Genomic DNA, 27,984 nt, shown 5'->3' with positions numbered 1-27,984 from the left:
CACAACTTTGTCCTCGTACACAGATGAAATTTCAGGGGCTGCTGTGTCCTATATAGGAATGCACCGTGCAGCCTGTTTACTCAGAAGTAAGTCGGTGGCATATACTGACAAGTAAATGTGCAGAGGAGTTCACGCTAAGTGCAATTGGATAAAATAATGTTTTGCACCTTCTGTTCTGAACCAGACTTTTGGTTCGGAAATGAGCTATGTGATACTTGAAGAGGTGGGGTCTTTTAGAAAATACAAAATGTACATACTCTATAGATGAAATCAGTTAGTTGCCACATTAATATTAATAGAACAATTTCACCCATTCATTAAAATAACCTTTATTCATTTTAAAAAGGACTTTTATAGCCTTTATTCAGGCCAGCAGAAGAACCAAAGTGAAAAAGTCATGTTCCCCACAGCTAGCTGGGAATTATGGGAGATGCAATCCAAAATGAAGGTTAGGCAAGGCTGGGCTGGCCCCTTTGAGTCACACCACACACTAATCATTGTGAAAGGACAGCTGCCTCATGGAACACTTAAAAGCAGTCTCCGTCTGGTGGCCACATTACATAAACCAACATTTCCTCCTGGACAAATAACAACTTGAGAATTGTATCATAGATGAATTTAAGAGCACTAGCATTTGATGCCCTGTTTGTAATGCCTGGTGCATGGTGTAAAAAGGCTGATTTTGTTAGTAGAGAAATTTGGTGATGGGGTTTTGCTGTATAGACTCAGGTGACCACAGGTATAATGATCAATGGAAGGAAGGAACATTTTTCTGAAACTTTTCAAATGCTATAACATAACAGTCTTCAAGGAGAAGAAAGGAACTGCTGTAGCGTAGCTTTTTGCCTCAATTGAGAAAATTCCAAATTACAGGTTGAATCCAACTGTGCCATTTCCCTGATGGAAGCACTTCCATCAGCAGGATCAGGAGGGTGCAATTCTTCCCCCATGCATCCTCAAAATCTGCTCCAGAGGGTTGGGAAAGATTTTCTAGCAGCACAGACGGCCATGGAGGGAAGAAAGGTGGAGAAAGTTGTGTCGTGCTAGCAGATTCTTCCGTTTGCATAATGTTGGATTTAAGCTTTTTACTGTTAAAACTCTGTATTAGTCCTACAAACTATTAATCCCGTTCACCAACAGGATTTATTCAGCTCTTGTGAAATCTTCCATTTAGTCAACCTTCTTGAAACCTACACAATGAAAACAAAAAGGATAGCCCATCAGCAAGGTTTTTAAACAACTGTTAATTTTTATTGTGTTATTTTATTTTATTTTTAAAAGGGGAGAGAGATACCATAGTGCACCAGCTCATATGTCACAGTGACGAATTGTGTTAATTAATCCGTGATACGCTGGGATATGTGCCATGCAGAAGCCATTTCTATAAACAACGTTCAATTCAATGTTGTCAGCATGACAGGCAAACCCAGACTGATGTCTTGTTTAAGGGTTATATAATGCAAGAGCTTAACCCAACAACAAACCATGTGCTAACTGTTGGTTTGCTTTTATCTTACACAACCCATCAGTCCAGGTTTGCATGTCACACTGACAACCTCTGATTACACTGATTGGAGGCTACTTACAGAATCTGGAAGAGGATCACAGGCAGTGTGCATCCCTGTGAATTGTGGGTTAAAAGAACATAAGAAGAGCCAAGGCTCTATCTAATCCAGCACTCTGTTCACACAGAGGCCAATCAGCTGTCAACCAGGCAGGAGATGGGTGCAACAGCATCCTCCAACCTATTCTCCCCGGCAAGTGGAGCATATAGGCTTACTGTCTCCGATACTGGAGGTAGCATATAGCCATCTGGACTAGTAGTCATTGATAGCCTTCTCCTCCAGGTTGGATAAAGGAATTTATCCAATCCCCTTTTAAAGCCATCCAAATTGGTGGCCATCACTACATCTTGTGGTAGTGAATTCCATGGTTTAACTATGAGCTTTATGAAGAAGTACTTTCTTTTATCTGTTAAATAAACCATGATCTGCCACTGTGATATCTGAACAGTGTCAACCTTTTAATGTCATAATACGCCCACTATCCTACTATACTTGCATTGTTTATTCAGGAAAACAGGCCAGGAGAAATCCTCCACAGTCCATTTCTTCCCATCCATGGCTGCTTGTCCTGCCTCTTTAGCCTGCTGCACCACATTTACACTGGCACTTGGTGGGACCTTGGATTTACACTTGCAGATCTAAGGATCCTAGGAGCTGCTTTGGTACACATCTCTTTAGCCCTAGTCCTTTTCTTAGCATAAGACACAAACCTTTTTCGAAAATTAATGATGTATGATTGCATTTATATCCCACTTTTTTTCCTCCAAGGAACCCAAGACGGAGTACATAATCCTCCTCCTCTCCATTTTATCCTCACAACAACCACCCTGTGAGGTGGGTTGGGCTGAGAGTCTTCTGACTGGCCCAAAGCCATCCAGTGGGCTTCCATGGCCAAGTGGGGACTAGAACCCTGATCTCCTGACTCCCAGTCCAACACTTTAGCCCCTACACCACACATCTTTGTAGATTTAATACAAAGTTTTCATGGGGCTTTATACAGACAGAATAAGAGTGTAGTTATTACCAGGCATTTTGACTCTCTGAAGAAGGGGGATAAAACTTTCCAGGACACTTCGAATGCGGTACACTATTGTAAAACAAAAGCATGTGGTTATGCATACAGCCACAAAAGCAAGAAAGAAGTGGGCAAGGGTGGTGATATCTCCAGCTCAAGCCCATTACACTCTTTAGTTATCAAACGTTTGCTGCTTCTTATTATCTTAACACTTCACTCATATGTACACTTTCCTGGGAGCAAACCCCATTGGACACAATGTAATATAATTTGGAGTACATACGATTGAACTATAAACTGAAGCCCTGGATCTAAATATGAAGCACCTTCGTTTTCCATCTAATACACACAAAAATGCTTACCTAGGCCAAAGTATATTCCAGTTGTTTCTAAAGCTGCAAAGGTCATCAAGCCAATACCAAAGGAAACCGTCCAGTCTAAAAAGAGACATATTTGTATATTAAATTTTGTTCTTGTTTTCCCCCTAAAAATGAAATCAACACATTATAAATTTGACTTACTGTTATATTTGTAATAACAAACTAATAAGGTTCCAACGGCAAAACAAAGAATGACAAAATGGAAGAATTCATCTGAAATGAGAAAGAAAATATGTATCATAGAATGAAACTCAAAGGTTTAATTTCTAAATTTTCTGAAGGCCTATTGCTTTTGGAGTCGATGTACACGTATGTGTGTGAGAGACCTGATGGTTCACATAGTTTAGATCAGCCAGTATCTTCACTAGCTGCACTCATATAAATAAAATATGTACACTCCCAGATGCATTATGTACCTTCAGATTGGAGTGATAAAAAAATTGAGTCAGCAACCTGCTGAGCTATGTACATTATTTAACATTTTGGCATATGCCTTATATAATTCACAGACAGGTATGAGCATATTCAGGGATTTAGTCATACTTAGAGCAGACACATTGAAATCTAAGTATAAGTAAATGTGGACCCAATCCAATCTGGGGATGAGCCCTAGATAATATTGAGGTTTCAGATCATATAAATTCTTACCGTCTTTTCTTATGCCAGGTATATACCATCTTGGGTGGTGAGGCAGGTGGCTGGCACCATTTTCATACACTATGGGAAATGAAATTTGAATTAAAGAAATAGTCAGACAAACTCCTTTATCCAAGGAATGACCTGAAGCTTAGCCAATGAGTTATTCCTTGGTGTTTCCCAATGGATGGCTCTTAACACTACCAAACAATAGACATAGGCCTGGTTCAGACAACACGCTAAACCATGCTGCTTCAAAATGGTTAAGGGAACCATTTTATGGTTAAGCAGCATGGTTCAGAGGTTCATCAGACAAGCATTTTATCGCATGCTCTCTACTGACCACTTGCAGTTGTGTGTGGGTCCTTTAGATGATGACGTCTGCCTCTCGCGTGTCTCCCGCTCATTTTTCCATTGCAAAATAGACCTCTTTTAATCCAACTTTTTTAAAAAACGGAATGTGCTGCAATCTCCTGCCATGCGCAGGAAATGCAGCATGATAAAAATGCCCCCTGAATGGGCCATGTGGACTTTGTTTACTTCTTCTTTCCCCTCTGGGCAAAAAGAGGAAGTAATGAGGGACAAAAGTGGGGGCGGAGAAGAGACAGTAAGGAAACATGATCCCCCCCCCCGTGGCGTTAAACCCACAAGTCAGTTCCCAAAGGTATGTCTGCAGTTTGTAAGTCTGTGGTTTTTAGAATGTTGGCCTGAGTGGGCGGAGTTAGAATGTCTTGGGAGGGGGGAGGAGTGATATATAAGGGAATGACTGAGGGGATTGAGAACGGTCAGTTCGATGCTGTTTGGGAGGGACCTTGCCTTATTCAAGATAGGACTGGAACCCATCCCCCTATTAAGTCATCTACTTATAGGGTGGATAGAAGAGTACCAGAGGCAGTAAAAGAAAAGTTTGTTCTGACCTCAGACACTTCGGAGGTCAGAATTGGAGCAAGGCTGATACAGACAGTGGATGATGTGAAACATCTCGTGGCCTACTCCAGCGGAGGGTTGGCAGAGAGAGAGAGAGGCTGTTCTGCTGTCCAGGAGAAGTGTCTGGCCATCGTTTAGGCTGTGGACAGGGTCAAGGCGTGCGTGTGGAGATGGTGGTTCATCTGGCAAGCGGGTCATTGGACGCTGTTGTGGCTGCAACCCATGGGAAGCCACAACCAACATTTGCAGCAGTGGTCATGGCGGATCCGGAGCTTCAACATAGAGATCCAGCATGTGGCAGGTCAAGAAAACATCAGCGCGGACGGACTGTCTCGCCAGGAATCGTCCAGTTCACCAGTAAAATGAGACTTTGTTGTGGACATTGTGATGCTCCAGGACTTTAAAATTGGAGCCAAAAAGTGGACTAATAAAAATGTAGTTCTTTTAACGTTTGATTTTCCAAAAGGTTTGTATGTACATATATTGTTAGTGCTATTAATTATTATGTATAAATGTTTAACCATTTTATTTCCCCAAACCCTATGTACAGGTCCAGGTATTAAACCAGCCCCATACTCAGGTTTTTTAAAAAAGGGGGGAATATGTGGCGTTACACCCCACAAGTCAGTTCCCAAAGGTATGTCTGCAGTTTGTAAGTCTGTGGTTTTTAGAATGTTGGCCTGAGTGGGCGGAGTTAGAATGTCTTGGGAGGAGTGATATATAAGGGAATGACTGAGGGGATTGAGAAAAACTTTTCGGGGAGACTTGTTAGGGACTCTTAGAGTCTGTAGTGCTCTCTGTGTTTATGGTACTTAAGTTCTGGGAAATTTGAGAGTCAGTGTAGTGAGTGGTGTCTTTAGAGTGTAGTGTGCACGTAATGGATGTATATTAATCAATACTGAGAATAAAGAAAGTTCAAGAGGGATTGTGTGAGAAAAAGGAAAGCGCGTATGTGAATGAGTGACAGGATTGTATGAAAGGTTTCAAAAAGGTTTTTAAATGTTGCTATTTGAAACAAAGCTTGTGAACTTTTAAAAATAAATTTTGATTGTTTTGTTTTTAAACTACCACAAAAATCCCACGTGTCTGTTTGGCATTTATCATCTTAAGTTTACACATATAACACCCACTCTGACAATCATTCACCTAAGCAGATATAACTCACAGCGCATTATTATATATATTAAAATCCTTCTCCATTTTAAACCCCTTTCTCCACATAGTTTGGAGGAAGGTGGTTCTTATCCCTTGCCTCAGGTGTATCAAGCGGTGGTGCTTGGCTTGAGCAGGGAGTGGCTGCGGCCGGGTCTGGTGTTCAGAGCCTGTGTCGCCCCACCCCACCCCCAGTATGATGCTCTAAAAGGGGTCTATTTTTCGATGGAAAAATGAGCAGAGGAGTGGGTGGCATGCGGGAGGCAGACAACGTAATCTAAAGGACACGTGCACACCCATAAGTGGGCAGTAGCAAATGTGCGATAAAATGCTCGTCTGATGAAACTCTGAGACTGGAAGATAAGAATTCAGATGTAGTCATACTTAGAGGACGCTCCTTCTCAGAGGAGACAGATCCTGGATCCAGCCCCATATGTGAATCAATGAATAGACTTCCACTGACTTGTTTGGAGAAAGGGGAAGCGTATATAATAAGGATAACCACTGATGGGGCCCTTCTGTGTGCCCTGTGGCTGCATCTGCGACAAGGGACAAATCAGGTCCATCAGGTTGCTCCAAAAATTAGCCAGCATACGAGGCACTTGTAATACGATATTTTTGCTTTCACAGTTGAAGTCCTTTCCGAAAGGAGACAATGAAGCAGCACATGGCAAATGGGGCACCGTTTAAGCTTTCATATCCTAGGCAGATAACTAGCATACTACATGGATTGAAAATTAAAATGCACAAATTTTATAGGAATTCTCCATTTACAATATGTATTTTTTATTTACCAACTGCAGGCGCCCCTTCTGTCTTCATAACCTCTGAAAGAGAATAAGATTTTCATCATGAAAGATTGTCCCAAGAAGGGCTTCAGTTATACATCTCATGTTCATTACAAGACCAGGATTTTCTCCTGAGAAATAAACATTTCAGTATCTTAAAAAGTTATTTTCTTCACTCACCAGGGGGCTATCTTGACATTGTCTTTGCCCTGGCATCGCTCCGAATTCGCACTGTGTCGGTTATATGATGCAGCCGCAGATTCGAAGCTACCCTGGGGCAAAGAGGCGAAGATGTGCAGCTGAACATCTTTCACCCGACTGTCCTCACTCGGACCCACTCCGGGGCCATTCCCAGGTGGAAAGCGACGTCCTAATGCCCGCCGGAAAGCCCGCACTGCCTCCCCTCATAAGGACAACTTGCTGCCACTGCACACCAGTGATAGCGCAGGGTTTGGCAGCGGAGTGGCACCATGAAGACAGCCCCCAGAGTTCCCTGATTGCAACTCATTAGCCAAAACAGCAGTATTATCTTAAATAGGCATAAACCTTTGGTTGCAGTGACCACTAGAGGGAGAAGCGAGAGACTTGAAACATGAAAAAGACAGCAAAAGTAGATACAAAAGAAATCAAAACCGAAAACCCTCAGCCTGCCTCCTTCGCAGATGTTTATGAGGGTCTGGATGAGGTTGCCACCTTGCACTTGTGACCAGTCCATTTATTTTTACCACTTCTTTCATCATTCTCCTTAATTCAGAAAACCCGTTAAGGAGAAAAGGATGGAACTACTACACAATGCCTCCTGATTCCTAGCCCTATATCTGGAAGCACCCAAAAAAATAACAGAACCCCAAAAGGCAGTAAAAAAAAAATCTAGCTGCTTTGTTCAAGCTTACCTTTTCTTTAAATTGCTTGATTCAACTGCATCCCTTCGTTAACATATTTGGGGCCCTAACCCTTAATTCGGGGAGGCTGCATAGATTATAATTGTTGTAAACTGCCCAGAGACCTTCAGCTATGGGGCAGTATAAAGATAAAATACATAATAATTATACGGCAGAAAATATGTTTACCCCACACATGCTCATACAGCAGTGAGTCCTAGCCAATTCTTGCTCCCTAGCATACATTTCCTCATGATGCATGCGTGTACAAATAAAAATATTTTATACATGTAAAAAAGCAACCTGTAATACAGCCGTCTGTCTTTATTTGGGTTGGGTAGCCCTATTCAGGTGTTGAGAAAGGGGTGAAAAGGAACATGTGATGAGGGACCACTCTAGCCCCACCCCTCCTCCAGCATGTTCCTTGCTCTCTACTCCTGGAAGGCAACTTTGTGAAGAGGAGAATCTCCTGTGTCCATGAAGGCTCTCCACTAGAGCGCTCCCTCTCCTCAGGTGTTTACTTTAATTCCTTTCTGAACACCTGAATAGGGCGTTTCCATTTTCTACAAGCAGTAGTGAAGGTGGATTTTCTGTTCTTTCTAGAATACTCAGAGCATTTTACCTGGTACTAAACTTAGTGATAAACTATGAGAGACTGTGTGAAATTTGTATATATATTTTTTGACAGAACTCCATAATATTTTGTAATGTATCACCATATGTTCATGCCCACTTCTCGTAGGGTGCAACCTGATCCTGAAGGCCTACTGGCTTTGGTCAGATCCTATAGCCACTCTACCAGCAGGCCTCCACAACAGATGGCACAACTCCCCACACATGCCAGCAGAAGAGAGGAGATGGGCTGGGGGTTAGTCCTTTCCCCACCAAGGCATTTCTGCTTCCCAGAAGCTTTTTCTTTTCATTAAGTAGCAGCACTGGAACTTTGCTACACATGATTATCTAAACAAAGTCAATTCCAGGACCCTGCAGAGAATTGTGATCTGTGTAGTGTCACAGGTTAGCATCTGTTGGGCACCTGCTGAGGTCTGCACCCCAGAATGGGCCCAATGCTGATCTCATGGCACTGCTAGTCTCCCTCCTTGCTGTTGCTGCTTACTCATTTGCTCTAAGCAAGCAGTGAGAAGAGCGCAGAGAGGAAACTGTAATCTTCACGGGCCTTGTTCTCCCTCTCTCTTATACGTGGTGCCAATTGTGTCCAGAGGAGAGGAGAGAAAATGGGCAGTGGCAACAGAGGAAGAAGAGGTGGGACCGCTCAGTGCATCATGCTCAAGGGCCTCCCAATTCTGGAACGAAACGGCACTTGTTCCAATGTTAGATCAGTTACCTGTTTCATGGTATGGAATGACTTCTTTGGGTTGATCTAAAAAAGATGCAATAGACAAAATTACTGTTTGTTAGTTAACATTTCTAACTTGCTCCAAGTTATGTTGGTATAAAAGCAGGAAAGCCTTTTTAAATGAAAAACATTTGGGAAATGTCAATGGGATCTTTATATGAGGAAATTTGTAGTACCTGAAAAAAATTGTGAAAAACATTTTTAAAAATCTTCAAAAAGGTAAGTCCTCAGGAGGAGAGGAGCAGAAATGTTATATATTTCCCGTGGAACTCTGCTGAATTGCTCGGCACCCTCCTTGTGGAGACTGTGGCTAGAAAAAAGGCTAATCTGAGACAAAAAATGGTTCAAAGGTAGCAGCAAATTGGAACAGCAAAGTGGCTTTCTCTGGGGTACGGTTGCATTGCCAAGTTCTGGAGAGGGGAGCATTGAACGCGTGACAGGGATGTAGGGCTGATATCTCTGCTGCGCCCTTGTGGCCGCCACCCAAGTCACTGTAAAACATTTGTGAAAGCGCCCTCTGTTTCAGCTCAATATCGGTCTGAACACAGCAGTCGGGGTTATATGAAAGTTAAGATGGAGAAAAGCTGCTATTTCCACAAGTGGGCTGCTGAGCTCTCCAGCAATAGTGGTCCAAGCCAAGGCTGGATAATCTGCAACCCGCTCATGCACCACTGCCCCATCCTCATCCATCCTCTCCTTTTTTTCCATTGTGGCTACACACATGTAGATCAGCCTTCCCCATGCTGGCTGGGAATGATGGGAGTTGTAGTCCAACACACAGGTTTTGTGAACCGCCCAGGGAGCTTCGGCTATTGGGCGGAATAAAAATGCAATAAATAAAAGTAAATAAATAAAAATCTGAAGGGCACTAGGTGTGAAGGCTGATGAAAAATGAAGGAAAAGTTTCTTGGGGGAGCATTCTCTTCTCCAAACTTCCCAGTACATGGTTATCACCGGCTACGACCTCCAGATAGAGGCTGAGCAGCTATTGCACTGTGGATCTTGTATAAATGCACCTGTCTTTGACTTTAAGATTAAAATATCCTGTTGTTAGTTTGCATACAGGTTAAGACTTGAAAGTGGGTTCCTCTCTGAAGGCTGATGTTCAAGATAGCTCCTAAGGCTTGTCAGGCTGAAGACCAATACTCTAAACCAGACTTCCCCAAGCTGGTGCCCTCCAGATGTTTTAGACTTCCCCAGCCAGCATGGTCAGCAGTCAACAAACCTAGGAGCCATAGTCCAAAACATCTGGAGAGCACCAGATTAGGGAAGGCTGTTCGATACCCATGTCCCTCAAGAAATAAAGGCATACTGACCTTGTGACTGATTCTCTGTTGTAAACTCTGCAGAAGAACTTTCATTCTCACTTCCTTCTTGTGATTCGGATCTTTTACCTCGTTTTTGTTTCCTGCCTGTTAAATAATAGAGAGAGAAAAAAACCACATCAGGGATTTCTTATGGTATTGCTGATGAAGCACTGAGAAGGAGTTTATTATTTATACAACTATACACATCTGCTAACAACAGAGCTGGTGCCTGAGCGCCTAAACATATTGTCACATTATTGTTAATAACAATCTCCAGAATGCCAAATGCTACAATTCATATTTGACATTGGCTGTATGTAAATAGCCGTATATATCAATATCACACAAAAGTCTGCCCAAAAGCAGGCTGTCAACAGGCTTGTCCTAAACTATTTCAGAGAGTAGTTCAAAAACAACACCCCCACCCCACCTCAACGCTTACAGAAAAATAAGCTGAAATAAAATGGATGTTTTCTCCTTAAAAAATGTCACTTTGGCACATCCAAGAGTGCAAAATATGTAAAGCTTGCTTGCCTGACCCATGGGAGTGATATTTGGTGGGGATGGTGGTTAATTTAGCAACACAATAATTTCTGTTTGACCAAACACATTAGTTCCGCCCCCTTTATATTACCTTGCTGTTTTGCTGTAGGAACTGAGGCAGAGGAACTTGAGTTATTCATTACTGTGCCTGTAAAAACAAAAGGCAAAAATAGCTGTGTTAGACCATAAGAAAAATCCCAGTCTCCATCGTTGGGCAATATTTTCATTTGGCCAATTAAAGTCATGAAAAAGTGTGCCAGCTTTCAAGAGTTGTAGGGACTTCTCTTATTCAACAGTAGTGTCTCTTGTTTCCAAATAGCATAGCTCAATGGAACTTTATTGAAAACATTAAAATAGACACTACGACTCCAAGGGCCCCACTCCCTTTGAAATCCTGACCCGATACATTTCTTGTGGCCTGAAGTGCACAAAAGGAACTCATCCACTGGTTTTATACATCGAGGAGAGGAATTGTGAAGTGTATTAGCCCTCACAAAAAGAATGCCTTTCAAACTTTTCATTGTAGGTCATTAGAATTTAATTGCTCCTTTCTAACACAACTAGAAATAGACCTAAATAGTTATGAGAATCATAACCCATAGCACAAATTCTGTGCACTTATATTATCTAATATTTCATTATATCACACGAACATCCTCTGATTTTCAAATAAAGTTTCTATAAAGTGACATGCCAAGTTAAATGAGAAGGGCTAGGGGAGTTGCGTGGCTGTGCTTTGGATCCTCTGATATGTTGCTAGCAAGACAATTAAACCTTACTTTAAATACATTTTCTTTCTTTTTTTATTTTATATAGAGCTTTCTAGCCTACCCTTCTAGTGCTATTGCACCACCCAGAATGGTTTACAACAATTTAAAACTGTAATAAAACAATATTTATTAAAAATACACACACGCACACACACACACACACATATATATACGTAAAATATGAAGGCAGAGTCCACAGTTAATACATAACTTTAACTAAAGCATCAGTACTTAGAAAGCAAAACCCTGCTAGAATAAAATGTCTTCACCAGTTGGTGAAGAACAGTCAGAGAGTGAGTCACCTGAGTGTCATAGTTCAATGTATACCACAATATTGGTGCAGCCTCTGAGAAGGCTCTGTCTGAATAGTAATTATATTTGTCTAGCAAATACATCATTAATATATTAAAAGCGGTATTGTTAAATGATATGTGAAAATGCTTACAGAAGCATATTAAGTATGCCTTTAAGGCATAAAGACTTTGTTGTTTCAAGCCATTTTGATATGGGCAGCGTTGGTTTAACTATTGTTCTCATTTTGGAGTAATTTGGATTGGCATGTTTGAGGTGTTTTGTTCTGCATTTTTAGCTGTTAGGATTATGGGTTATTTTAAATTGTTATTGGTATTAATAATTGCAAGAATTATTGTAATATTGCTCCTAATTTCTTGATTGTAAGCCACTTTGAGAAATCTTTTTAGTTCTGAAAAGTTACATTAAAAACTCTTAAGGAAATAAAGAAAAATAATTTGATAGTGAAGGGGAAGGTTGATGACATTTACTTACATGGGAGGTAATAAGTAGTAATGGCTATGAAATCTCAGCATTAGAGACCTTTTCTACACAAGTTTCACTTCTTTTTAACAGCACTCTCCTGGGTTGTTGTTTTTGTTTAGAATGGGGGAAAAGCAGTACTATTTCTGAAAGCAAAGAAATATTTTTCTACTTGTGTAACTGCATTATTCCACCATAGCGCAGTGCCACCTAGCTGTTATGTAGCAGGAAAGCAGGAAATATAAGGCACTTTGTGTAGAGCTCTGATCTCAATTCTGTGATAAAACTGAAAGTAGATACAGTGAATTAAGAGTCTCATGTAGAAAAACTAATTAAGTCTTAAGTGAGAATTTAAAGATAAGATTTTTCAATCTTTATGTATATATTTATTCATTTCCACACTGCACTATTTTCAAAACAATAGAATTCCCTAAACATGACAGTTAATCTGTGTAGTCATAGACAAAAGCCAACTTCATCAAATACACAAAGTAGGCTATACAATTGTTAGCTATTAATATGCTTGTTATATTGGATTAAATACACACTTAAGTTGAAAATTATACTGCACTGAAATAATATTTTCCCCCATAGCTACTTTTGTTTGCAGCTATAAGTGCTGTATTCATTTGACAGCAGGCTGATTAAGGCTGCCATCTTATACCTTTTTACCTGGAAGTACACCCCACTGAACTCAATGGGACTTACATCTGAATGGCATGTATAGGATGGCACTGTTAAACATACTTCCTTTTTTAGACTGACTTTTGTGATCACTACATACTGGGGATCAAGTGGTCATGGACTCTCTGAAAGGGCTCAGTGCATTATGGCTTCCATGGCTGATGCTTGTTGGACATGTTGAGTTACACTGTGGAGTCTATCATGGATTGGACCCCTTCTGATTGATTCCCCCTATATGGTGATTGCAAAAGGTCATTACAGAGAACTACTTGTCAGAAATTATTCAATGTGCCTTAAACTAAGTTCCATACCGGGAAGTAAATCACTGTCTTGGGCTTGAAATAAAACAATTACTGAATGAAACCAGTGCTGAGTAATTAGGGTGGGGTGGGGTGGGGATGATACCAACTGACCTGTGATGTTACTATGTATAATGTACACTTTGGTAGCTGCTTGTAAGCACTTTTCTGCTGCCTTTAATGTTTCAGAAATGAACTATGCTGCCTGAAAGACAAGATGGAATATGAATGATTTATTTATCTATTTATTACTAATACTTATATACCACTAAATATAATAAAATCTCTCAGCGGTTTACATATAAATATTAAAAATTACATTTAAAATACACTATTTAAAAACAATTTCAACTACACTAACAATAAAAAAGCAATACAAGGAACAGGTGGTGAGGTAACTTTCTCAGAACAATGATTACTGGGTGTGTACCTCGCTCATGATATCATTCAGGCATATTGGGCCCAATCTACACCAAGCAGGATATAACACTTTAAAAACAGTATGAAAACGTTATATGTAATGTGTCCTGGGCCTGAACAGTTGTCATAACCATTATAAACTGTTATAAGCAGTAGTGTAGATCCTGCCCTGGGTTGGGTGCAGTTCAGTCACAATCCGGATCAGCTTTCTCAGGCAACTTGATTCACAACAGTAGGAGCACTTTCAGGACATTGCAATGTTGTTGGACAAATGAATACCTCTGAGCAAGCAAGACTGCTGGGGGAGAAAGGCCTTGACCGGGCCTCATGGCAGCCTCAAATAGCTGCACTCTAATTCAGGGGAGAAGAAGAAAAGCCGCAACTTAAGGTTCCTGTCGATATCATGATAAGCAAAGACAAAATAGCACTTTTAAAAGATTTATAGTTGGTTTGGGTTTATTCATTCTGAAGGTCAATTGCCCCGGTTAAAACAAGAAGAGATTTAAAAAATCTTAGAGCAAGACCAGTCTATAGTAAAGTTGTGACATCTGAGATTTCATCCAAAGCTTCAAGGTATTAGAGTCCTTTTCAGGGTCTCCAGAGAAGGTGTTCCATCTTGAGGCAAGAAACCAGAAGCAAGGGGACAGACTATTTTGCCAGGGCCCATTCTTTTACTTTTAAAAGTTTTAAACTCCCTCTTTTCAGCATGTTTGTTCATCCAAGTATCTTTCTCTTGATTTCTGTAGGAGAGAATGATTGTGTACAAGGAGAGCTTCGGCTATTGGGAGAGAGAGAGAGAGAGAGAGAGAGAGAGAGAGAGAGAGAGAGAGAGAGAGAGAGAGAGAGAGAGAGATTGGAAGCACATGGGAAAGGGCAATGCTGCTGCCCCAGGGGCCAGTTAGAAGGAAAGGCTTGCAATCTCTTTTGAAGGAAAATCCCCAGGTGTTGCCTGACTTTCGTCACCAGTGACAGGGCTATCAGAGAGAACTCTTCATGGGCTTCATTTGGTCTTTAGGCTGCAACTTTCCTGAATTCATTATTGGCCTCCCCCAATCCCCAGCTCATAGGGTAATTAAATATTAGAGCACACATAAAATACTAGCCAAATCTTCAGAACAGGAAAAGAAACTTTCAGAACAATGACTGGGAGACTAAACATCGCCTCTCAACACTGACCCAACAAGCTTGTGTTTAGCAATGTAATTGAGGGCTAGAACCCTAACTGTCATGAGACAGAGTGACACATACTACCTGGCTGGTCCTTGTTGTATGTCTTCAGAGCCAGGCAACCTCTTTGCTCCCAAGAGCCACACGCAGTGGTGAATGGGAGGTTGGTGGTCACATGCCAATGAACATGGCAGGAGCAGACAGTGGGCAAGGCCAATGTACACTGCACCCCTCTCACAAACAAATACACTTGTGGGGAGGGGAGAGTTCAACCTCCCCTCCCTGCACAGTGCACACCATCCTTCACAGAGCAATCTTGCTCATATTTTTCCCCAGCCCACTAAACAGCTTAAGTAGCGATTTCTCCCTTCCTTTCCTACCTTCCATTAAGAGCCATGCTGGATCAGACCAAGGGCCCATCGCACAGTGGCCCACCAGCTGCAGACCAGTAGAGATAACCAGAGAAGGGTCTCTGATGCAGACCTTAACACATAGGCAAGATTCATGTGGAATAGGGCAGTCCTTGAAGTATTCCGGTCCCAAGTTGAACATGGCTTTAAAGTTATAATCAGTGCTTTGAATTGTGCTCAGATCCAAATGGGAAGCAGATGGAGCTGTTTCAGCCCTGGTAAGATCCACTAGTACTCCTGTTACTGTGTTCTGTGCCAATTGCAAGGTCCGAATAGCTTTCAAAAGCATCCTCTTGCAGAACCGCCCAGAGAGCTTTGGCTATTGGGCGGTATAGAAATGTAATAAATAAATAAATAAATAAACTAGCGCTATAGCAAACATCCCCCAAATCAGTGAATTTGTCTAATTTGTGGGTGCCATTTTGTACTCCCTTTCAAAATGGGGAGGGTTGGGGGCTGAAAAGGTTTCATGGGGGAGGGTTGAGGAAACTGTAGTCTAGAAGATGATTTGACCTGGAACATCCAGGATCTCTAGCCCCTGGCTATGTTGGCTAGGGCCAAGGGGAGTTGTAGTCCAAAATATCTGGAGGGCTACAAGTTGCCAACCCTGGTTTAAACTGTTTCCAAGGTGCTAGCCTTGTTGGTAGCTTCGGCAGCAGTACTGGCCACCATGCTTTCTCCCCTGAGTGTTCCAGGAGTGATGTCCAACTTCAATCCACAGACCTCACATGAGCATAGATCAAACGTTTGGAACTGGACTTTCAAACTGCAAACCTGATCCTTAAGAGGAAGTGCAACATTGTCCAGAACAGGTTGAATGCAGCAACAGAGGAAGCCGTTTTAAATCAAGTTAGGCTATTTGTTCAGCAAGCCCAGAACTGTCTACTCTGAATCACAGTGGCTCTCCAGGGTTTCTCACACACCACCTCCTTCCTCATCCTGACTAAAGATGCCAGGGATTGAACCTGGGGCCTCCTTCACACACTCTACTACTGAGCTATGATCCCTTTCAAAGAAGTCACATAGCAACACCACCTCAGTTTTATCTGGACCAAGCATAAGTTTATTATCTCTCATCCCGTTCACAGCACCAGACATCTGTGTAGCACATCCACCACCCCATTTGAAGTAGATAAAAAGGAGAGATAGACCAGGATATCATCAGCATGCTTATGACACTTCCTGCCAAATGCCCAGATGGCCTCACTCATTGGTTTCACATAGCTATTAAACAATAAATTGGGGTTGGAGAGATAAGAGCCATGCCACAGCACAAGTGCCATGGAGAAAAGCAATAGTCGTACCACCTTCTAGAAATGATACGCCATGTAGGAACTAAGCCACCAGAGTGCATACCCCCAATTTCTATCCTGGACTGCTGGTCCAGAAGAATACCATGGTTGTCAGTATCCGAAGCTGCTGAGGGGTCCAGGGGTGGTCACACAGTCTCTGTCCTTACTGCCAGCGTAGGTTACCCAGCAGGGTAATCAAGGCCAGTTCAGTGGCAAAACCAGGTCAGAAGCCAGATTGAAATGGATCCAGATCTTGGAATCCAGAGATTCCAACTCTGCTAGTCTATGATTCTATGATTCAGATAATCAGTGTCATCTAAGAATACACCACACCCACCTCTCACACAAGCACCTTGCCCAAAGGGAAGGATTGTCACCTGCTGATTGTTATCATGGTCTTCTGGATCCATTTAGATTGGAGGAAAAATATTTTAAATAGGAACGTTTGTCACATGGCAATTACACGCTGTTGTCTGCTGGACTTCTAATGTGATGCTTGTTCTTGGAGGAGGAGTGATCTGTAAAGGTACCTTCTACTCTGTTGAACATTTACTCTGCTAACAATTAGGAACACACACACATCCTCTCTCTCACACACACACTCCTTTGGGATGATCTTTGTGGTTACTCTGTAACAACCTTCTCCAACTTGGTGTCTTCCAAATGCGTTAGACAGCAACTGCCATCATGCCCATCCAGTGCTGCTCATTGGCCATGCTGGCTGGAGATGATGGGAGTTGTAGTCTAATACACCTGGAGGGCACCAGGTTGGGAAAGGCTGTTCTGTAACTATAGCAGACATTATGTAATATGCACACTCATGCTCTGTATATGTGCTTCTCAAATGGTCATAAACATGAAAGGAACATGTTTATACCTAAAGTACATGCATGTGGAGAGGACCAGAATAATCATGAAGTGGCAATTACATGTACTTGTATATGTCTGTACTCATATCATTGGATGTGCGTATGTTTATGTGAACCTTTGAGCATATGATGACTGCATACCCATTCACAACATTGGCTTCTAAACCATATGGGATAGCAAGAGAAGTACAATAGGACAGTTTGTTTGCCAAGCATATACTAGCTTATGTGTGATGATTTTGAAAGAACTGGAAACTGACACTCACTCACTGAAACTGATTAAAAAAAAACCACCTACCTCCTTAAAACACAGAAAACATAACAGAAACTTACTTCATAATGGAAAAAAACGTTTGCACGCCTGGGCACCCAATGGAAAAGCAGACAAGGTGGTGGTGGGGGAAAGGACATCAGTGTGGTGTAATGGTTTGAGTGGAGTAAGAAGTGGAGATCCATGAATAACTGGGTGACCTTGCACTAGTCACCCTTTCTCAGGCTAATCTACCTCACAGAGTTGTTGTGAAGATGCCATGGTAGTGGTCATGGAAAGAACCTTGAACAATAACTTGCCCCGACTAATTTTTACATTAATTATTTATTTAGATCTTAAACAGGGAGTCTGACATGCTACAAAGAAAAATGCTGGTTTCTAGCACCATTTTTATTTCCAAGAATACCTCTGGGCCCCATGTAACATTCTTGCAAAGTTACCTGCTGCTAAGCCTCATCAGTCTGTGCAGAAATCATTGGTTTCAAATGAGTGGTTTTTGTGTTTTGGAGCATAGATCTAACCTCTGCCTTGTTCTTGTTTTGGGGTTCGTTAGCCTCGCCAGTTTGCCTCCTAGGAAAAGGGTGGCTTGTGACTGGCCATGCCCATCAAGGTGGCCATTTTGTGGCAGCACCTCTGACACATTCTCAAAATTCTAAATGTGCCGACTGGCCCAAAACGTTTGGGGTCCCCTGATCTAAAGTTTCTCCTGATTGCTCAAGACCAGCTCCAGGTTAGAGGGAACCCTTTGCAAAATATCCGGTGGTGGATCTCTCCAATATTGATACCCCCCCCACCTCTCAGACAGCCACTTGTTCACACACACACACACACACACACACACACACACACACACACACACACCACACACACACACACACCAGTCTCCCTGGTCACTCTCTGAGCCATAGGTTTATTTAGCAGCCCTGGCTGGCTCTAGTAAAGCACCTGCCATCTTAAGTTTCCCAAATGCTCCATAATGACACTAAATGGGCTGCTCTAGTGGGCATTGTGGAAAATTCAAAATGGCAGCTCATTTCCCAGGCAATGCTGCCAGGCAAGCCCATAGCCATGATAAGTGGACCCTGCTGGATTGCTTGGACCCTTTCAGCTACCTTAGGATGCTGGTGCTGCCGCAGACTCTATTATAGGTAATAACCAACTATGCTTGATTACTGGCTTGTATCACAAAGGTATCAAATCCTATCCCAGCAGCAACTAAGGAGTGACCTATTCAAATGGATTTACTTCTCTATGTTATTGTTTTTCCTCCTTGGTACTCACTTTCATGTTTAGCCTTAATTCTACCTTGGCTTTCATTCCTGGCTCTGGCCTAGCTAGGTTGTCTAGAAAAATACGTAAGGGTAATAACGGAGATTAAAAAATAAGTCCTCTGGAGGATGCCAAGAATGTGTACCAGGACTGTAGTGGGATCAGGAAGCATCATGTCAGCTGAAGGGGATCCCAGAAGAGATACATCCCTTGAAATACTCATTACACTGTTGATTTGGGTGTTATTCTCCATTACAAATTTAAACTAATTTCCCCTGAAACTCTGGAAATACCATCTTTGTGATTGCAGTGGAAATTCTGTGTTAATATTCACAGTCCCTTTTACAGAACTACAAATCCCATGGTCCCTTGGCTGAGTAATTAGCTTGACATTGATTTAAACAGAGACATACCATAAACTTCACTGCTAACTTAAAAAGTTTGTGAAAACCATAGCAAAAACGTTTCGACTGTGCCTTAGTTACTTTCATTAGAGACCAGCACAGATAACTTTGAAAACCTTACTTAAGCAAACTTTTGGAAATCACATTTCATATCTAACAAAAAGATTCCCAACCAATTCATCACCAAATAATGATCACTAAAGGCAAAGTCAAGAAGTGTTTAGCAAAGAAGAATAAAAAAGCTTTGGTCAAATTAGATATAGGGAGGGTTCTACCTTTAACGGTGGCCTAGAAATCGTTTTAAATACATTTAAAACATACAGCACACTAAACAAATTACTTACCAGTAAAATGCTCAGACTTTCAGAACAGCCCTGTTGTTTTCAGGTAATGTACCTAAGGCTGGTCAGGATCAAATCCACAAAAAAATTAACACTCCTGAAATTTTAACCAAGACAAATATAAAATTAAAGAGCAACTCCTGACATGTATTCACAGAAACAAGACGTTCTGGTCTGTTGAGCTGTACTACTCCACCTCTCGCTACAAAACATCCTATCAAATCAAATTGTTACTCACAGGCTTTGTTACTAATTGCTGCAAGAGCTATATGCTAATTTTACATGCTAATTTTATTTAAACCTAGTGGTTTCATAATAACGCATTGCTACATTCGAGTAAAGTTTCCTTTTCCTGCTTGCAGTAAAAAGGATCTTACACAAAACAACATGACTTCCCCCAAAGTTGTACTGAGAAGCTGAAAGTCATTGCTGGGAGATTTTTTAAAACATCTTCCTCTGAACTAGAGTTGTAGACATGTTTGGGGCTAATAATTCTGATCTTTCTGGTGTCTGGAAATTCAAACCTTGAGGAGATGTTTTTGTTTTGTTTTTAGGATTTTTATACACACACACACACACACACACACACACCTCTCTCTCTCAAAAATAAATAAATAAATTAAAATAAAACAAAACTATACACATCAATGGTTATTCTATACCCCCCCTCATTCCCTCTCCACACTTGGTCAATTACAGAGTTTTCCTTCTTACATCTTTCATATCATTTTCTTATCCAGGGTGGTATTTGAAGTTCATTTATCGATTATCTAGTTTTTATGAGTCCCACAGGTTTCTATGGGCTTCTGCCAAAGTCATTTTGTTTGATTCCTTTTTCATGTAGTCTATATATTTTTGCCAGTCTGTCCTGAAAGTATCTCTTTTCTTTATCCCTCTATGGGTTCTTAACTTCTGTGTCAACTTTTCGTTTATTCCCATGTTCCAGATTTTCTTTTTCCACAGTGATACCGTCAGCATACGAGTTGTCTTCCAGTTGCTCGCTATTAATTTCCTCGAGGCTGTCAACATAAATCCAATTAATATTTTTTCTCTTATCTCTCTATTTTCTTTAATGTACATATTCAATAAAGCTAGCTCTGGTGTTTTACAAACCTCGTTTGGTAATTTTTCTTATTTCTTGAAAAACCTTGTCCCCAAACTTCCTGATCTTCCTGCATTCCCACCACATATGAATTTCTGTCCCATTGATTTGACATCCCCTCCAACACAAAGGTGATATATTCTTATTGATTTTTGCCAATTTTAGCGCACCTTCTCTTATTCTTGTAGATATTGTTTGAAAGGGGAATCTGTCAAAAAAAAAAATTCCCCTTCCCTTTATTTCCACCTTGAGAAGATGTTGACCATCTGCCTACAATCTATCTCAGACCAGATATTAATTTAGATCATTGTTTAAAAGTTTGTTTTTGTTGAGAATATGGACAATGCATTTCCATACAGTTGCTATATAAGTTCATCCTATATTTAGAGATCAACCTGTCCTCCTTTGAAAGCCAAAAGGAAGTCTTCTACTTAAGTGAATGGGACCCTTTGGAGACTGTATTGCATATCAAGGCAGAGTCCTTCCTTGCCCCTCCCTAGCAATCAGCAAAATGCTCTCAGGAAAATCAGGAGTTAAAAATGTGGATTGCATTGTAGTTTAGCTCATAGCTCCATGGCTTGCCTAGCTTAGTGTGACACACATAGGCGTTCACAGCAAGCATTTCTTTGGAACTTCACAGCAGGGAGCAGCAACATAACCAATTATCTATAGGTGTTAAGTGTATCCAACCTGCCCTTTGTAGGGATAAAGGAGGAGGGAAACATTATGGATAGCCGGTGGTGCAAAGTCCAGGCCTTGCAGCCCAGGAGTGGCCCAAATGACTACCCAGGGAGCAACAAGTGAGGAGGACAGCAGAAGAGAATTCCATGATATTCCTGTAGTTGTGATGGTGCTATGATGATGTAAGTGAGTTTAACACCTGGAGGGGAAAGTTCAAACCATCCCTACCTGCATGTGGTCATCCCAATCTGGATTGGGCTCTCACGCTTTTACTTGCGAGTAAAAAACAAGGGAGTATCAGTTGCATGTTCCATGTTTAACACAAAATACAATGGTTCAATAATGCGATAATAGATACAAAAAGTCCCACCACAACCTTCCCCAGCCTGCCATCCTTCAGATGTGTTTGAACTACAATGTCCATCATCCCCAGTGAGCACCATGGCTGAGGATGATGGGGTTGGTAGTCCCAACACACCTAGAGGACACCAGTTTGGGGGAAGCTGATCTACCAAGTAAAGACATTAACATAAAAATCAGTGAGATAAAATGACCATGGGCAGTATCCTATTTGACACTAGCACAAATGCAGATTACATTGGGTCTGTTCAGACAACACACGAAGCCATGGTTAGGCTGCTAACCCTTTGGCCGTGTTCGGATGACACTTTAGGCAACAGAGGAGGGAATAGAGTGCACAGTACCTTATTTCAGAGGTACTCCCCACACTACATGTTGCCCCTCCCCGTTGCGTGACTGAAAGTCCCAGAGTCCTCCTGGGCGGCTGGTGCTCCTCCCTCCCTCCTCAGTCCTCCTGGCCCTATACCATCATGCATTGTGAGTTCTGCCAGCTGTAGAGGCAGAACTCACAATTTTGCCTCTACAGAGCTTTCAGCTGCTCCTGCCAGAGAACTCTATGGCTTTCTGGAATAGTGCACTTGACGGCAGAGATCACACACACAATGTTGATCAGTGGGTCTCCAGATAAGCATGGAGCAGCCCGTTGTTTTCCCCCATTGTTTAATTCCAGAAAACAATGTACTGTGAGTTGTGTGCCCATTGTGTGTTGCCCCCACCCCCCAGATAGCACAATAATCAACACAATGGACGATTGCCTCTTTACCCCCATCCCGTTGATTATCATGTTGTCTGAACCCAGCATTTTGCAGCAAATGTGACCATGTTTAAACTGTGGTTCTGTAGCCACCACCTTGGTTAGGAATGGTTCACATGATACGCTATGTCATGGTTCATGTGACACACTAAGCCATAACGTTTAGCTCAAAATGCTTAACCACTGTGGCTTAGCGTGTTGTCTGAACAGGGTCATTTCACTAGTGTACACAGCCCTAACTCAACAGCAATAGTGTTTGCTGGTGTGACAGGTTTTCCACTAGAGGTTGCTTACACTAGCACAACGTAATTTATGGTAATGCTAGTGTTGAACAGAATAATAACTAAATTATACTAAATGTTACATTGGTGGTGGTGAAACAAAAATTATGATGGGTGCAATTTATTTATTTATTTTAAATATTTACAGGGCAGTAGCCCTTCGAAATATAAGCATTTCTTGTACTTTCGTGGAGACTTCAGAAGCAAACATCATGAACACAGATGGCAGCAGTGAACCCAAACAGGAAAAGGAGTTTCTATTTTAAAAAAAGGAACAGAGACTGACAAGACAAAATTGGAATGGCTGCAGGCATCAAAACAGTAGTTTTTCAAGGTTAACTGGTATCATTCAGAGGCTGGAATATATAAACTTCATAAAGCCTTCAGCAAAAGAAACCTTGAAATAAGCAGTTAAAAGTGAAAGATTGGAATTAGAAAGTTTAAATATAAATCTTAATAACAAGCCTTAAGCATCGTTTTGCAATTAACAATTAGGGTTGGATCCAACATCCCTCCAGGCAGATTTGGGGGTCATGAAGGAGGTTGCATGGATTCCGTGTTCACCAGGATTCCCTATTCCTAGGGCAGAACCACGCTGTTGGATCCTTAATGAGATAAATCTGACAATAATATTTATTCGTTCTGTTTGCATCTGCTTGATTTCTGATTTATAGAAATAGATTATTTTGTTAATGTTACTAGCCCCCTTAAGGCCCTAAATTTGGTAAAAGAGTGGGAAATAGAGATATTTTAAATAACGAAACAAATATCCAATTCCACGGCTTTTGCTTGATTGTTTATTCTAATTAAAACCCTAAAATGTATAATAACTTTAAAAACAGATACAGTGCAGCTTGCAGCAGCTTCACTGTATACATATCTACACTAAATTATACATTACATGAAAATCGATGGCACGTTATTACCATCATTTCCCATAGTCGAGACATAGAGCTGGAAGCAGATGCTTCAACCTGACCTGGCCCCCGTGATCCACAGAGCTGAAAGGGTGCTTGGAAAACTGTGGATTTACAACCTGGATACATCCTCAGGTTTCTGCATTCAATTTAACATTTGAGTTGTTTACTACTTGGCGTTAGGGGACAGGATTGTGGCTTTTTGGTGAGTGTGTCTACATGGAGGGAGGGTGCCTGTACGCTGAATCCAAACTTAGTCATACTTAAAATAGATGCATTGAAATGGGACTGTTTAGTCATAAGTAACTTAAGTGCCACCGAGTTCCATAGATCTAGTCCAATTATGATTAAGACTGAATCCAACCCTCCAATAATTACACTGTCATTCCTTATTTCATGTCATGCAAATACTTGCGTGTAATGTTCAGTGGAATTTGCTGAGGTAGAAACTAAATGTCAAGGTGCACCATAATGCTGCAACAAGAGATCTAATTCTGCAGATTGCATTTATGTGAGTAACAGGCCAGATCTATACCAAGCAGGATATGACACGTTGAAAACTGTTTAAAAACCGTATATGGAGTGTGTCCTGGGCCCCAACAGTTGTCACTTGCACAGTGTTGGATTTAAGCTTTTATTTTATATTAGCCATGCTAGTCCTGGAAACACCTTGTTAGTATTAATCCAGTATACCAACAGGATTTATTCAGCTTTCTTGGGATCCATTGAGTTTTCCCTGTTGAAACCTACACAATGAAAACAAATATAAAAACTTGTCATTAAGATTTTCAAACACCTGTTAACACACAATAATCTGTGTTTGTGGAAATGCAACAAAAATGAGTGTTTAGTTGTGCAGATGCAGGGATTTTATGAGTATAACAGTAAGTGGCTTTAATTATCACCTAGCAATCATTAACATGACCGTTAGTGCTTAAGCGTGCACTGAAAGCAAAGATGTCCGCACATTTTCTACTCTTTCCAAGGACCTCAGGGTAATTCAGATGGGTCTCCTAATTCATATTTTATGCTAACTACAATGCTGTGAAGTAGGCTACACTGAGAAACAGTGACTGGCCTGAGGTGACCGATGAGCTTCATGGCTTAGTGAAGATTTCAGCCTGGACTTCCCCAGTCTTAGTTCAACGCTAACCACTATGCCACATTTGCTGTCTCCTTAACACGTTTCAGGTGTCCACAGCACTTCATGTAACATTGTGCCAATATTTGTCAAGGTAAGCCAATATTCGCCCTGTATTTCTGATGGGAATGGAGGGGGAGCGGAAAGAGGTTGTCACAGGGATGCTCCAGGCCACACTCAAAGCACTTTTAAAAGGGAGGAGTAGAGAGAGGCCAAATACAGCCTTTTAATATAATAATACATTTGCACCCAGCTCCTATATTTGCATTGTTTATTAGGGGAAAATAGGCCTGGAGAACTCTTCTTCTTCTTCTTCTTCTTCTTCTTCTTCTTCTTATTATTATTATTATTATTATTATTATTATTATTTATTTATTTATTTATATAGCACCATCAATGTACATGGTGCTGTACAGAGTAAAACAGTAAATAGCAAGGCCCTGCCGCATAGGCTTACAATCTAATAAAGTCATAGTAAAACAATAAGGAGGGGAAGAGAATGCAAACAGGCACAGGGTAGGGTAAGCAGGCACAGGGTAGGGTAAAACTAACAGTATAAAGTCCGCACAACATCAAGTTTTAAAAGCTTTAGGAAAAAGAAAAGTTTTTAGTTGAGCTTTAAAAGCTGCGATTGAACTTGTAGTTCTCAAATGTTCTGGAAGAGCGTTCCAGGCGTAAGGGGCAGCAGAAGAAAATGGATGAAGCCGAGCAAGGGAAGTAGAGGCCCTTGGGCAGGCGAGAAACATGGCATCAGAGGAGCGAAGAGCACGAGCGGGGCAATAGTGTGAGATGAGAGAGGAGAGATAGGAAGGAGCTAGACCGTGAAAAGCTTTGAAGGTTAACAGGAGAAGTTTATATTGGATTCTGAAGTGAATTGGAAGCCAATGAACGCTTGTCATATTTCAATTACATTCTATGTATGCTGGACTTCTAATGAGATGCTTGTTGTTCTTGGACGACAAATAAACTGTAGAGGCCCCATCTACTCTGTTCAACTTCTAGTCCTCTCACACTAAGAAACCCCCCCCCTTCCCTTGGGATGATCTTTGTGGTTACTCTGTAAAATCCTTCTTCAACTTGGTACCTTCCACACATGTTGCACTACAACTGTCATCATGCCCATCCAGCACTTCTCACTGGCCATGTTGAGAACAATTAGCACTAATTCGATTTAAACTTTGGTTAAATTTGTAAGACAGGGATATACCATAAATGTCACTGCTAACTTAAAATGCTAGTGAAAATCATAGCTACAAAATTTCTACTGTGCTTCTGTTACTTTCATTAGAGACCAGCACTGATGGCTTTGAAAACTTTCCTTAAGGCAAGTTTTAGAAATCACATTGCATATCTAACAAAAAGATTACCATCACATTCATCACCAACTGGTCACCAGAGACAAAGACAGCAAGTGTTTAACAAAGAAGAATGAAAAGCTTTGGTCAAATTAGACATAGGGAGGGTTCTACCTTTAACAGTGGCCTAGAAATCACTTAAAATGCATTTAAAACATATAGCACACTGAACAAATTACTTACCAGTAAAATGCTCAGACTTTCAGAACAGCCCTGTAGTTAGGGAATGCACCAGGGACCGGTCAGGATCTAACTCATAACAAAATAAATGTTTTCCTGAAATACTAACACAGAAGAATATAAAACTAAAGAGGCAACCTCTCCCATGTATTCACAGAAAGAGGTCTTTGTGGTCTGTTGTGCTCTGCTCCTCCTCCTGCTGCTACAAAACATCCTATCACATTGTATTGTAATTCACAGGCTTTGATACTAATTGCTGCAAAACCTATATGCTAATAGTTCATGCAAATTTTATTTAAAACGAGAGGTTTCATAATAATGCATTGGTACCTTCGAGTAAGGTTACTCTTTCCTGCTTGCAATAAAAAACAATCTTATACAAAACAACATGACTTCCCCCCCTCCCCAAAGATGTCCTGAGAAGATGGAAGGTTATTGCTGGAGGATTTTAACATGTTTTCCTCTGAACTGGAGCTGGGGGGTTGTATAGGGCTAAGCATTCTGATCCGACTAGTGTCTGGAAATTCAGATCTGGAGAAGATGTTGACCATCTGCCTACAATTCATCACAGACCAGCTATTTAGATCTCTGTTTAAATGTTTGTTTTAGGTGAGAATACCAATAATGCATTTTTGTGCAGCTGGTATATACATTCATACTGTGAGTGTCATCAGACAAGTGGTTTATCGCACGCTCGTGTTTTATCCCATTCACATTTTTTCACTGCTCTTTTCAATGATGCCGGCTGCCTGCCACGCGTCTCCCACTCCTTCTGTTTTTCTTTCCGCCTCAAATACAACTCCAGTAAATCCGATTTTTTGGGAAGCAAAATGTGCTGCCATTTCCTGTGTGCAGGAAAAGCAGCGCAATAAAATGCCCACTGAATGCGCCACATGGTCATTGATTACCCTGTGTGAAATAAGAGGAAGCATCATGGGACAGAAGCAGGGGTGGGGGGAAGTGATGGTAAGGAAACACGATCCCCTCCCCCATCTGAGGATATTCTGTGTTTAGAGACCAGTGTTTTCTTCTTTGGAAGCCAGGAGGAAGTCTTCGACTTAACTGCATGGGAGCCTTTGGGGATTGTAGTGCATATCAAGGGAGAGTCCTTCCTTGCCCCTCCCTAGCAATCAGCAAAATGCTTTCAGGAAAATCAGGGGTTAAAAATGTGGATGACGTTGTAGTTTAGCTCATAGTTCTATGGCTTGCCTAGTTTGGTGTGACACACATAATTATTGTTAATGCTTTGGCATTTACAGCATGCAGTTCTTTGGAACTTCAAAGCAGGGAGTAGCAGTCTATAGGTGTTATGTTTATCCAACCTGCCCTTAGAACAGATGAGATAGCAGACATTTGCACTATAAGATACCTTCTTCATCTCTAGGGAGATTTGCTCCTCACTATTTAAAGTGAATTCATTTTACTTTTGGCCTCTTCTCATTTCCGTGCTGCCAAACTTTGAGTGTGGTTGGTTAAACTGCATCAGCATATAAATATCTTTGGCATTGATAAGCAGGGTGTCCTCATCTCACACATAAATAGGTTGAAGAGTCTCGCCTGGTTGTGGGCTGCAGCTTTTGTATGGACAATGTCAGCAGAAAGAAAGAAGCAGATGGGGAGCAAATTGCACAAAGACAACACCCATGATGGCCAACTTTCAGGTTTCATGGGAGATTTCCTTCTGTGTACATG

At 41.3% G+C, this 27,984-nt stretch overlaps 1 protein-coding gene across 1 annotated transcript; it reads right to left on the bottom strand.

Annotated features, from left to right (window-relative positions):
* Nucleotides 1-432: 432 nt before the first annotated feature.
* On the bottom strand, nucleotides 433-19,623 carry TMEM40 (transmembrane protein 40). The gene is made up of 11 exons (XM_063121272.1): nucleotides 19,525-19,623; nucleotides 13,193-13,283; nucleotides 10,643-10,699; nucleotides 10,018-10,113; nucleotides 8,690-8,725; nucleotides 6,470-6,502; nucleotides 3,609-3,677; nucleotides 3,102-3,173; nucleotides 2,943-3,017; nucleotides 2,590-2,652; nucleotides 433-1,190 (listed from the first exon to the last, which is right to left on the bottom strand). The coding sequence occupies exons 3-11, from the start codon at nucleotides 10,689-10,691 to the stop codon at nucleotides 1,171-1,173; spliced, it is 513 nt and encodes a 170-aa protein (XP_062977342.1). The 5' UTR covers nucleotides 10,692-10,699; nucleotides 13,193-13,283; nucleotides 19,525-19,623; the 3' UTR covers nucleotides 433-1,170.
* Between the last annotated feature and the right edge of the window lie 8,361 nt (nucleotides 19,624-27,984).

The sequence above is a fragment of the Elgaria multicarinata genome, chromosome 3 (genome assembly GCF_023053635.1).
Source record: "Elgaria multicarinata webbii isolate HBS135686 ecotype San Diego chromosome 3, rElgMul1.1.pri, whole genome shotgun sequence".
Classification (NCBI taxonomy): domain Eukaryota; kingdom Metazoa; phylum Chordata; class Lepidosauria; order Squamata; family Anguidae; genus Elgaria; species Elgaria multicarinata.
Note: the sequence above shows the minus strand (reverse complement) of the source record. Positions and strands in the feature narration are given on the sequence as shown.

Coding starts and splice junctions, on each gene's coding strand:
- TMEM40 (XM_063121272.1), bottom strand. CDS start 10,691: ATGAATAACTCAAGTTCCTCTGCCTCAGTTCCTACAGCAAAACAGCAA. Junction 8,726..10,017: donor AACAGAGAATCAGTCACAAG/GTCAGTATGCCT, acceptor CATCTTTTTTAG/ATCAACCCAAAGAAGTCATT. Junction 3,678..6,469: donor AGAAGGGGCGCCTGCAGTTG/GTAAATAAAAAA, acceptor CATTTCCCATAG/TGTATGAAAATGGTGCCAGC.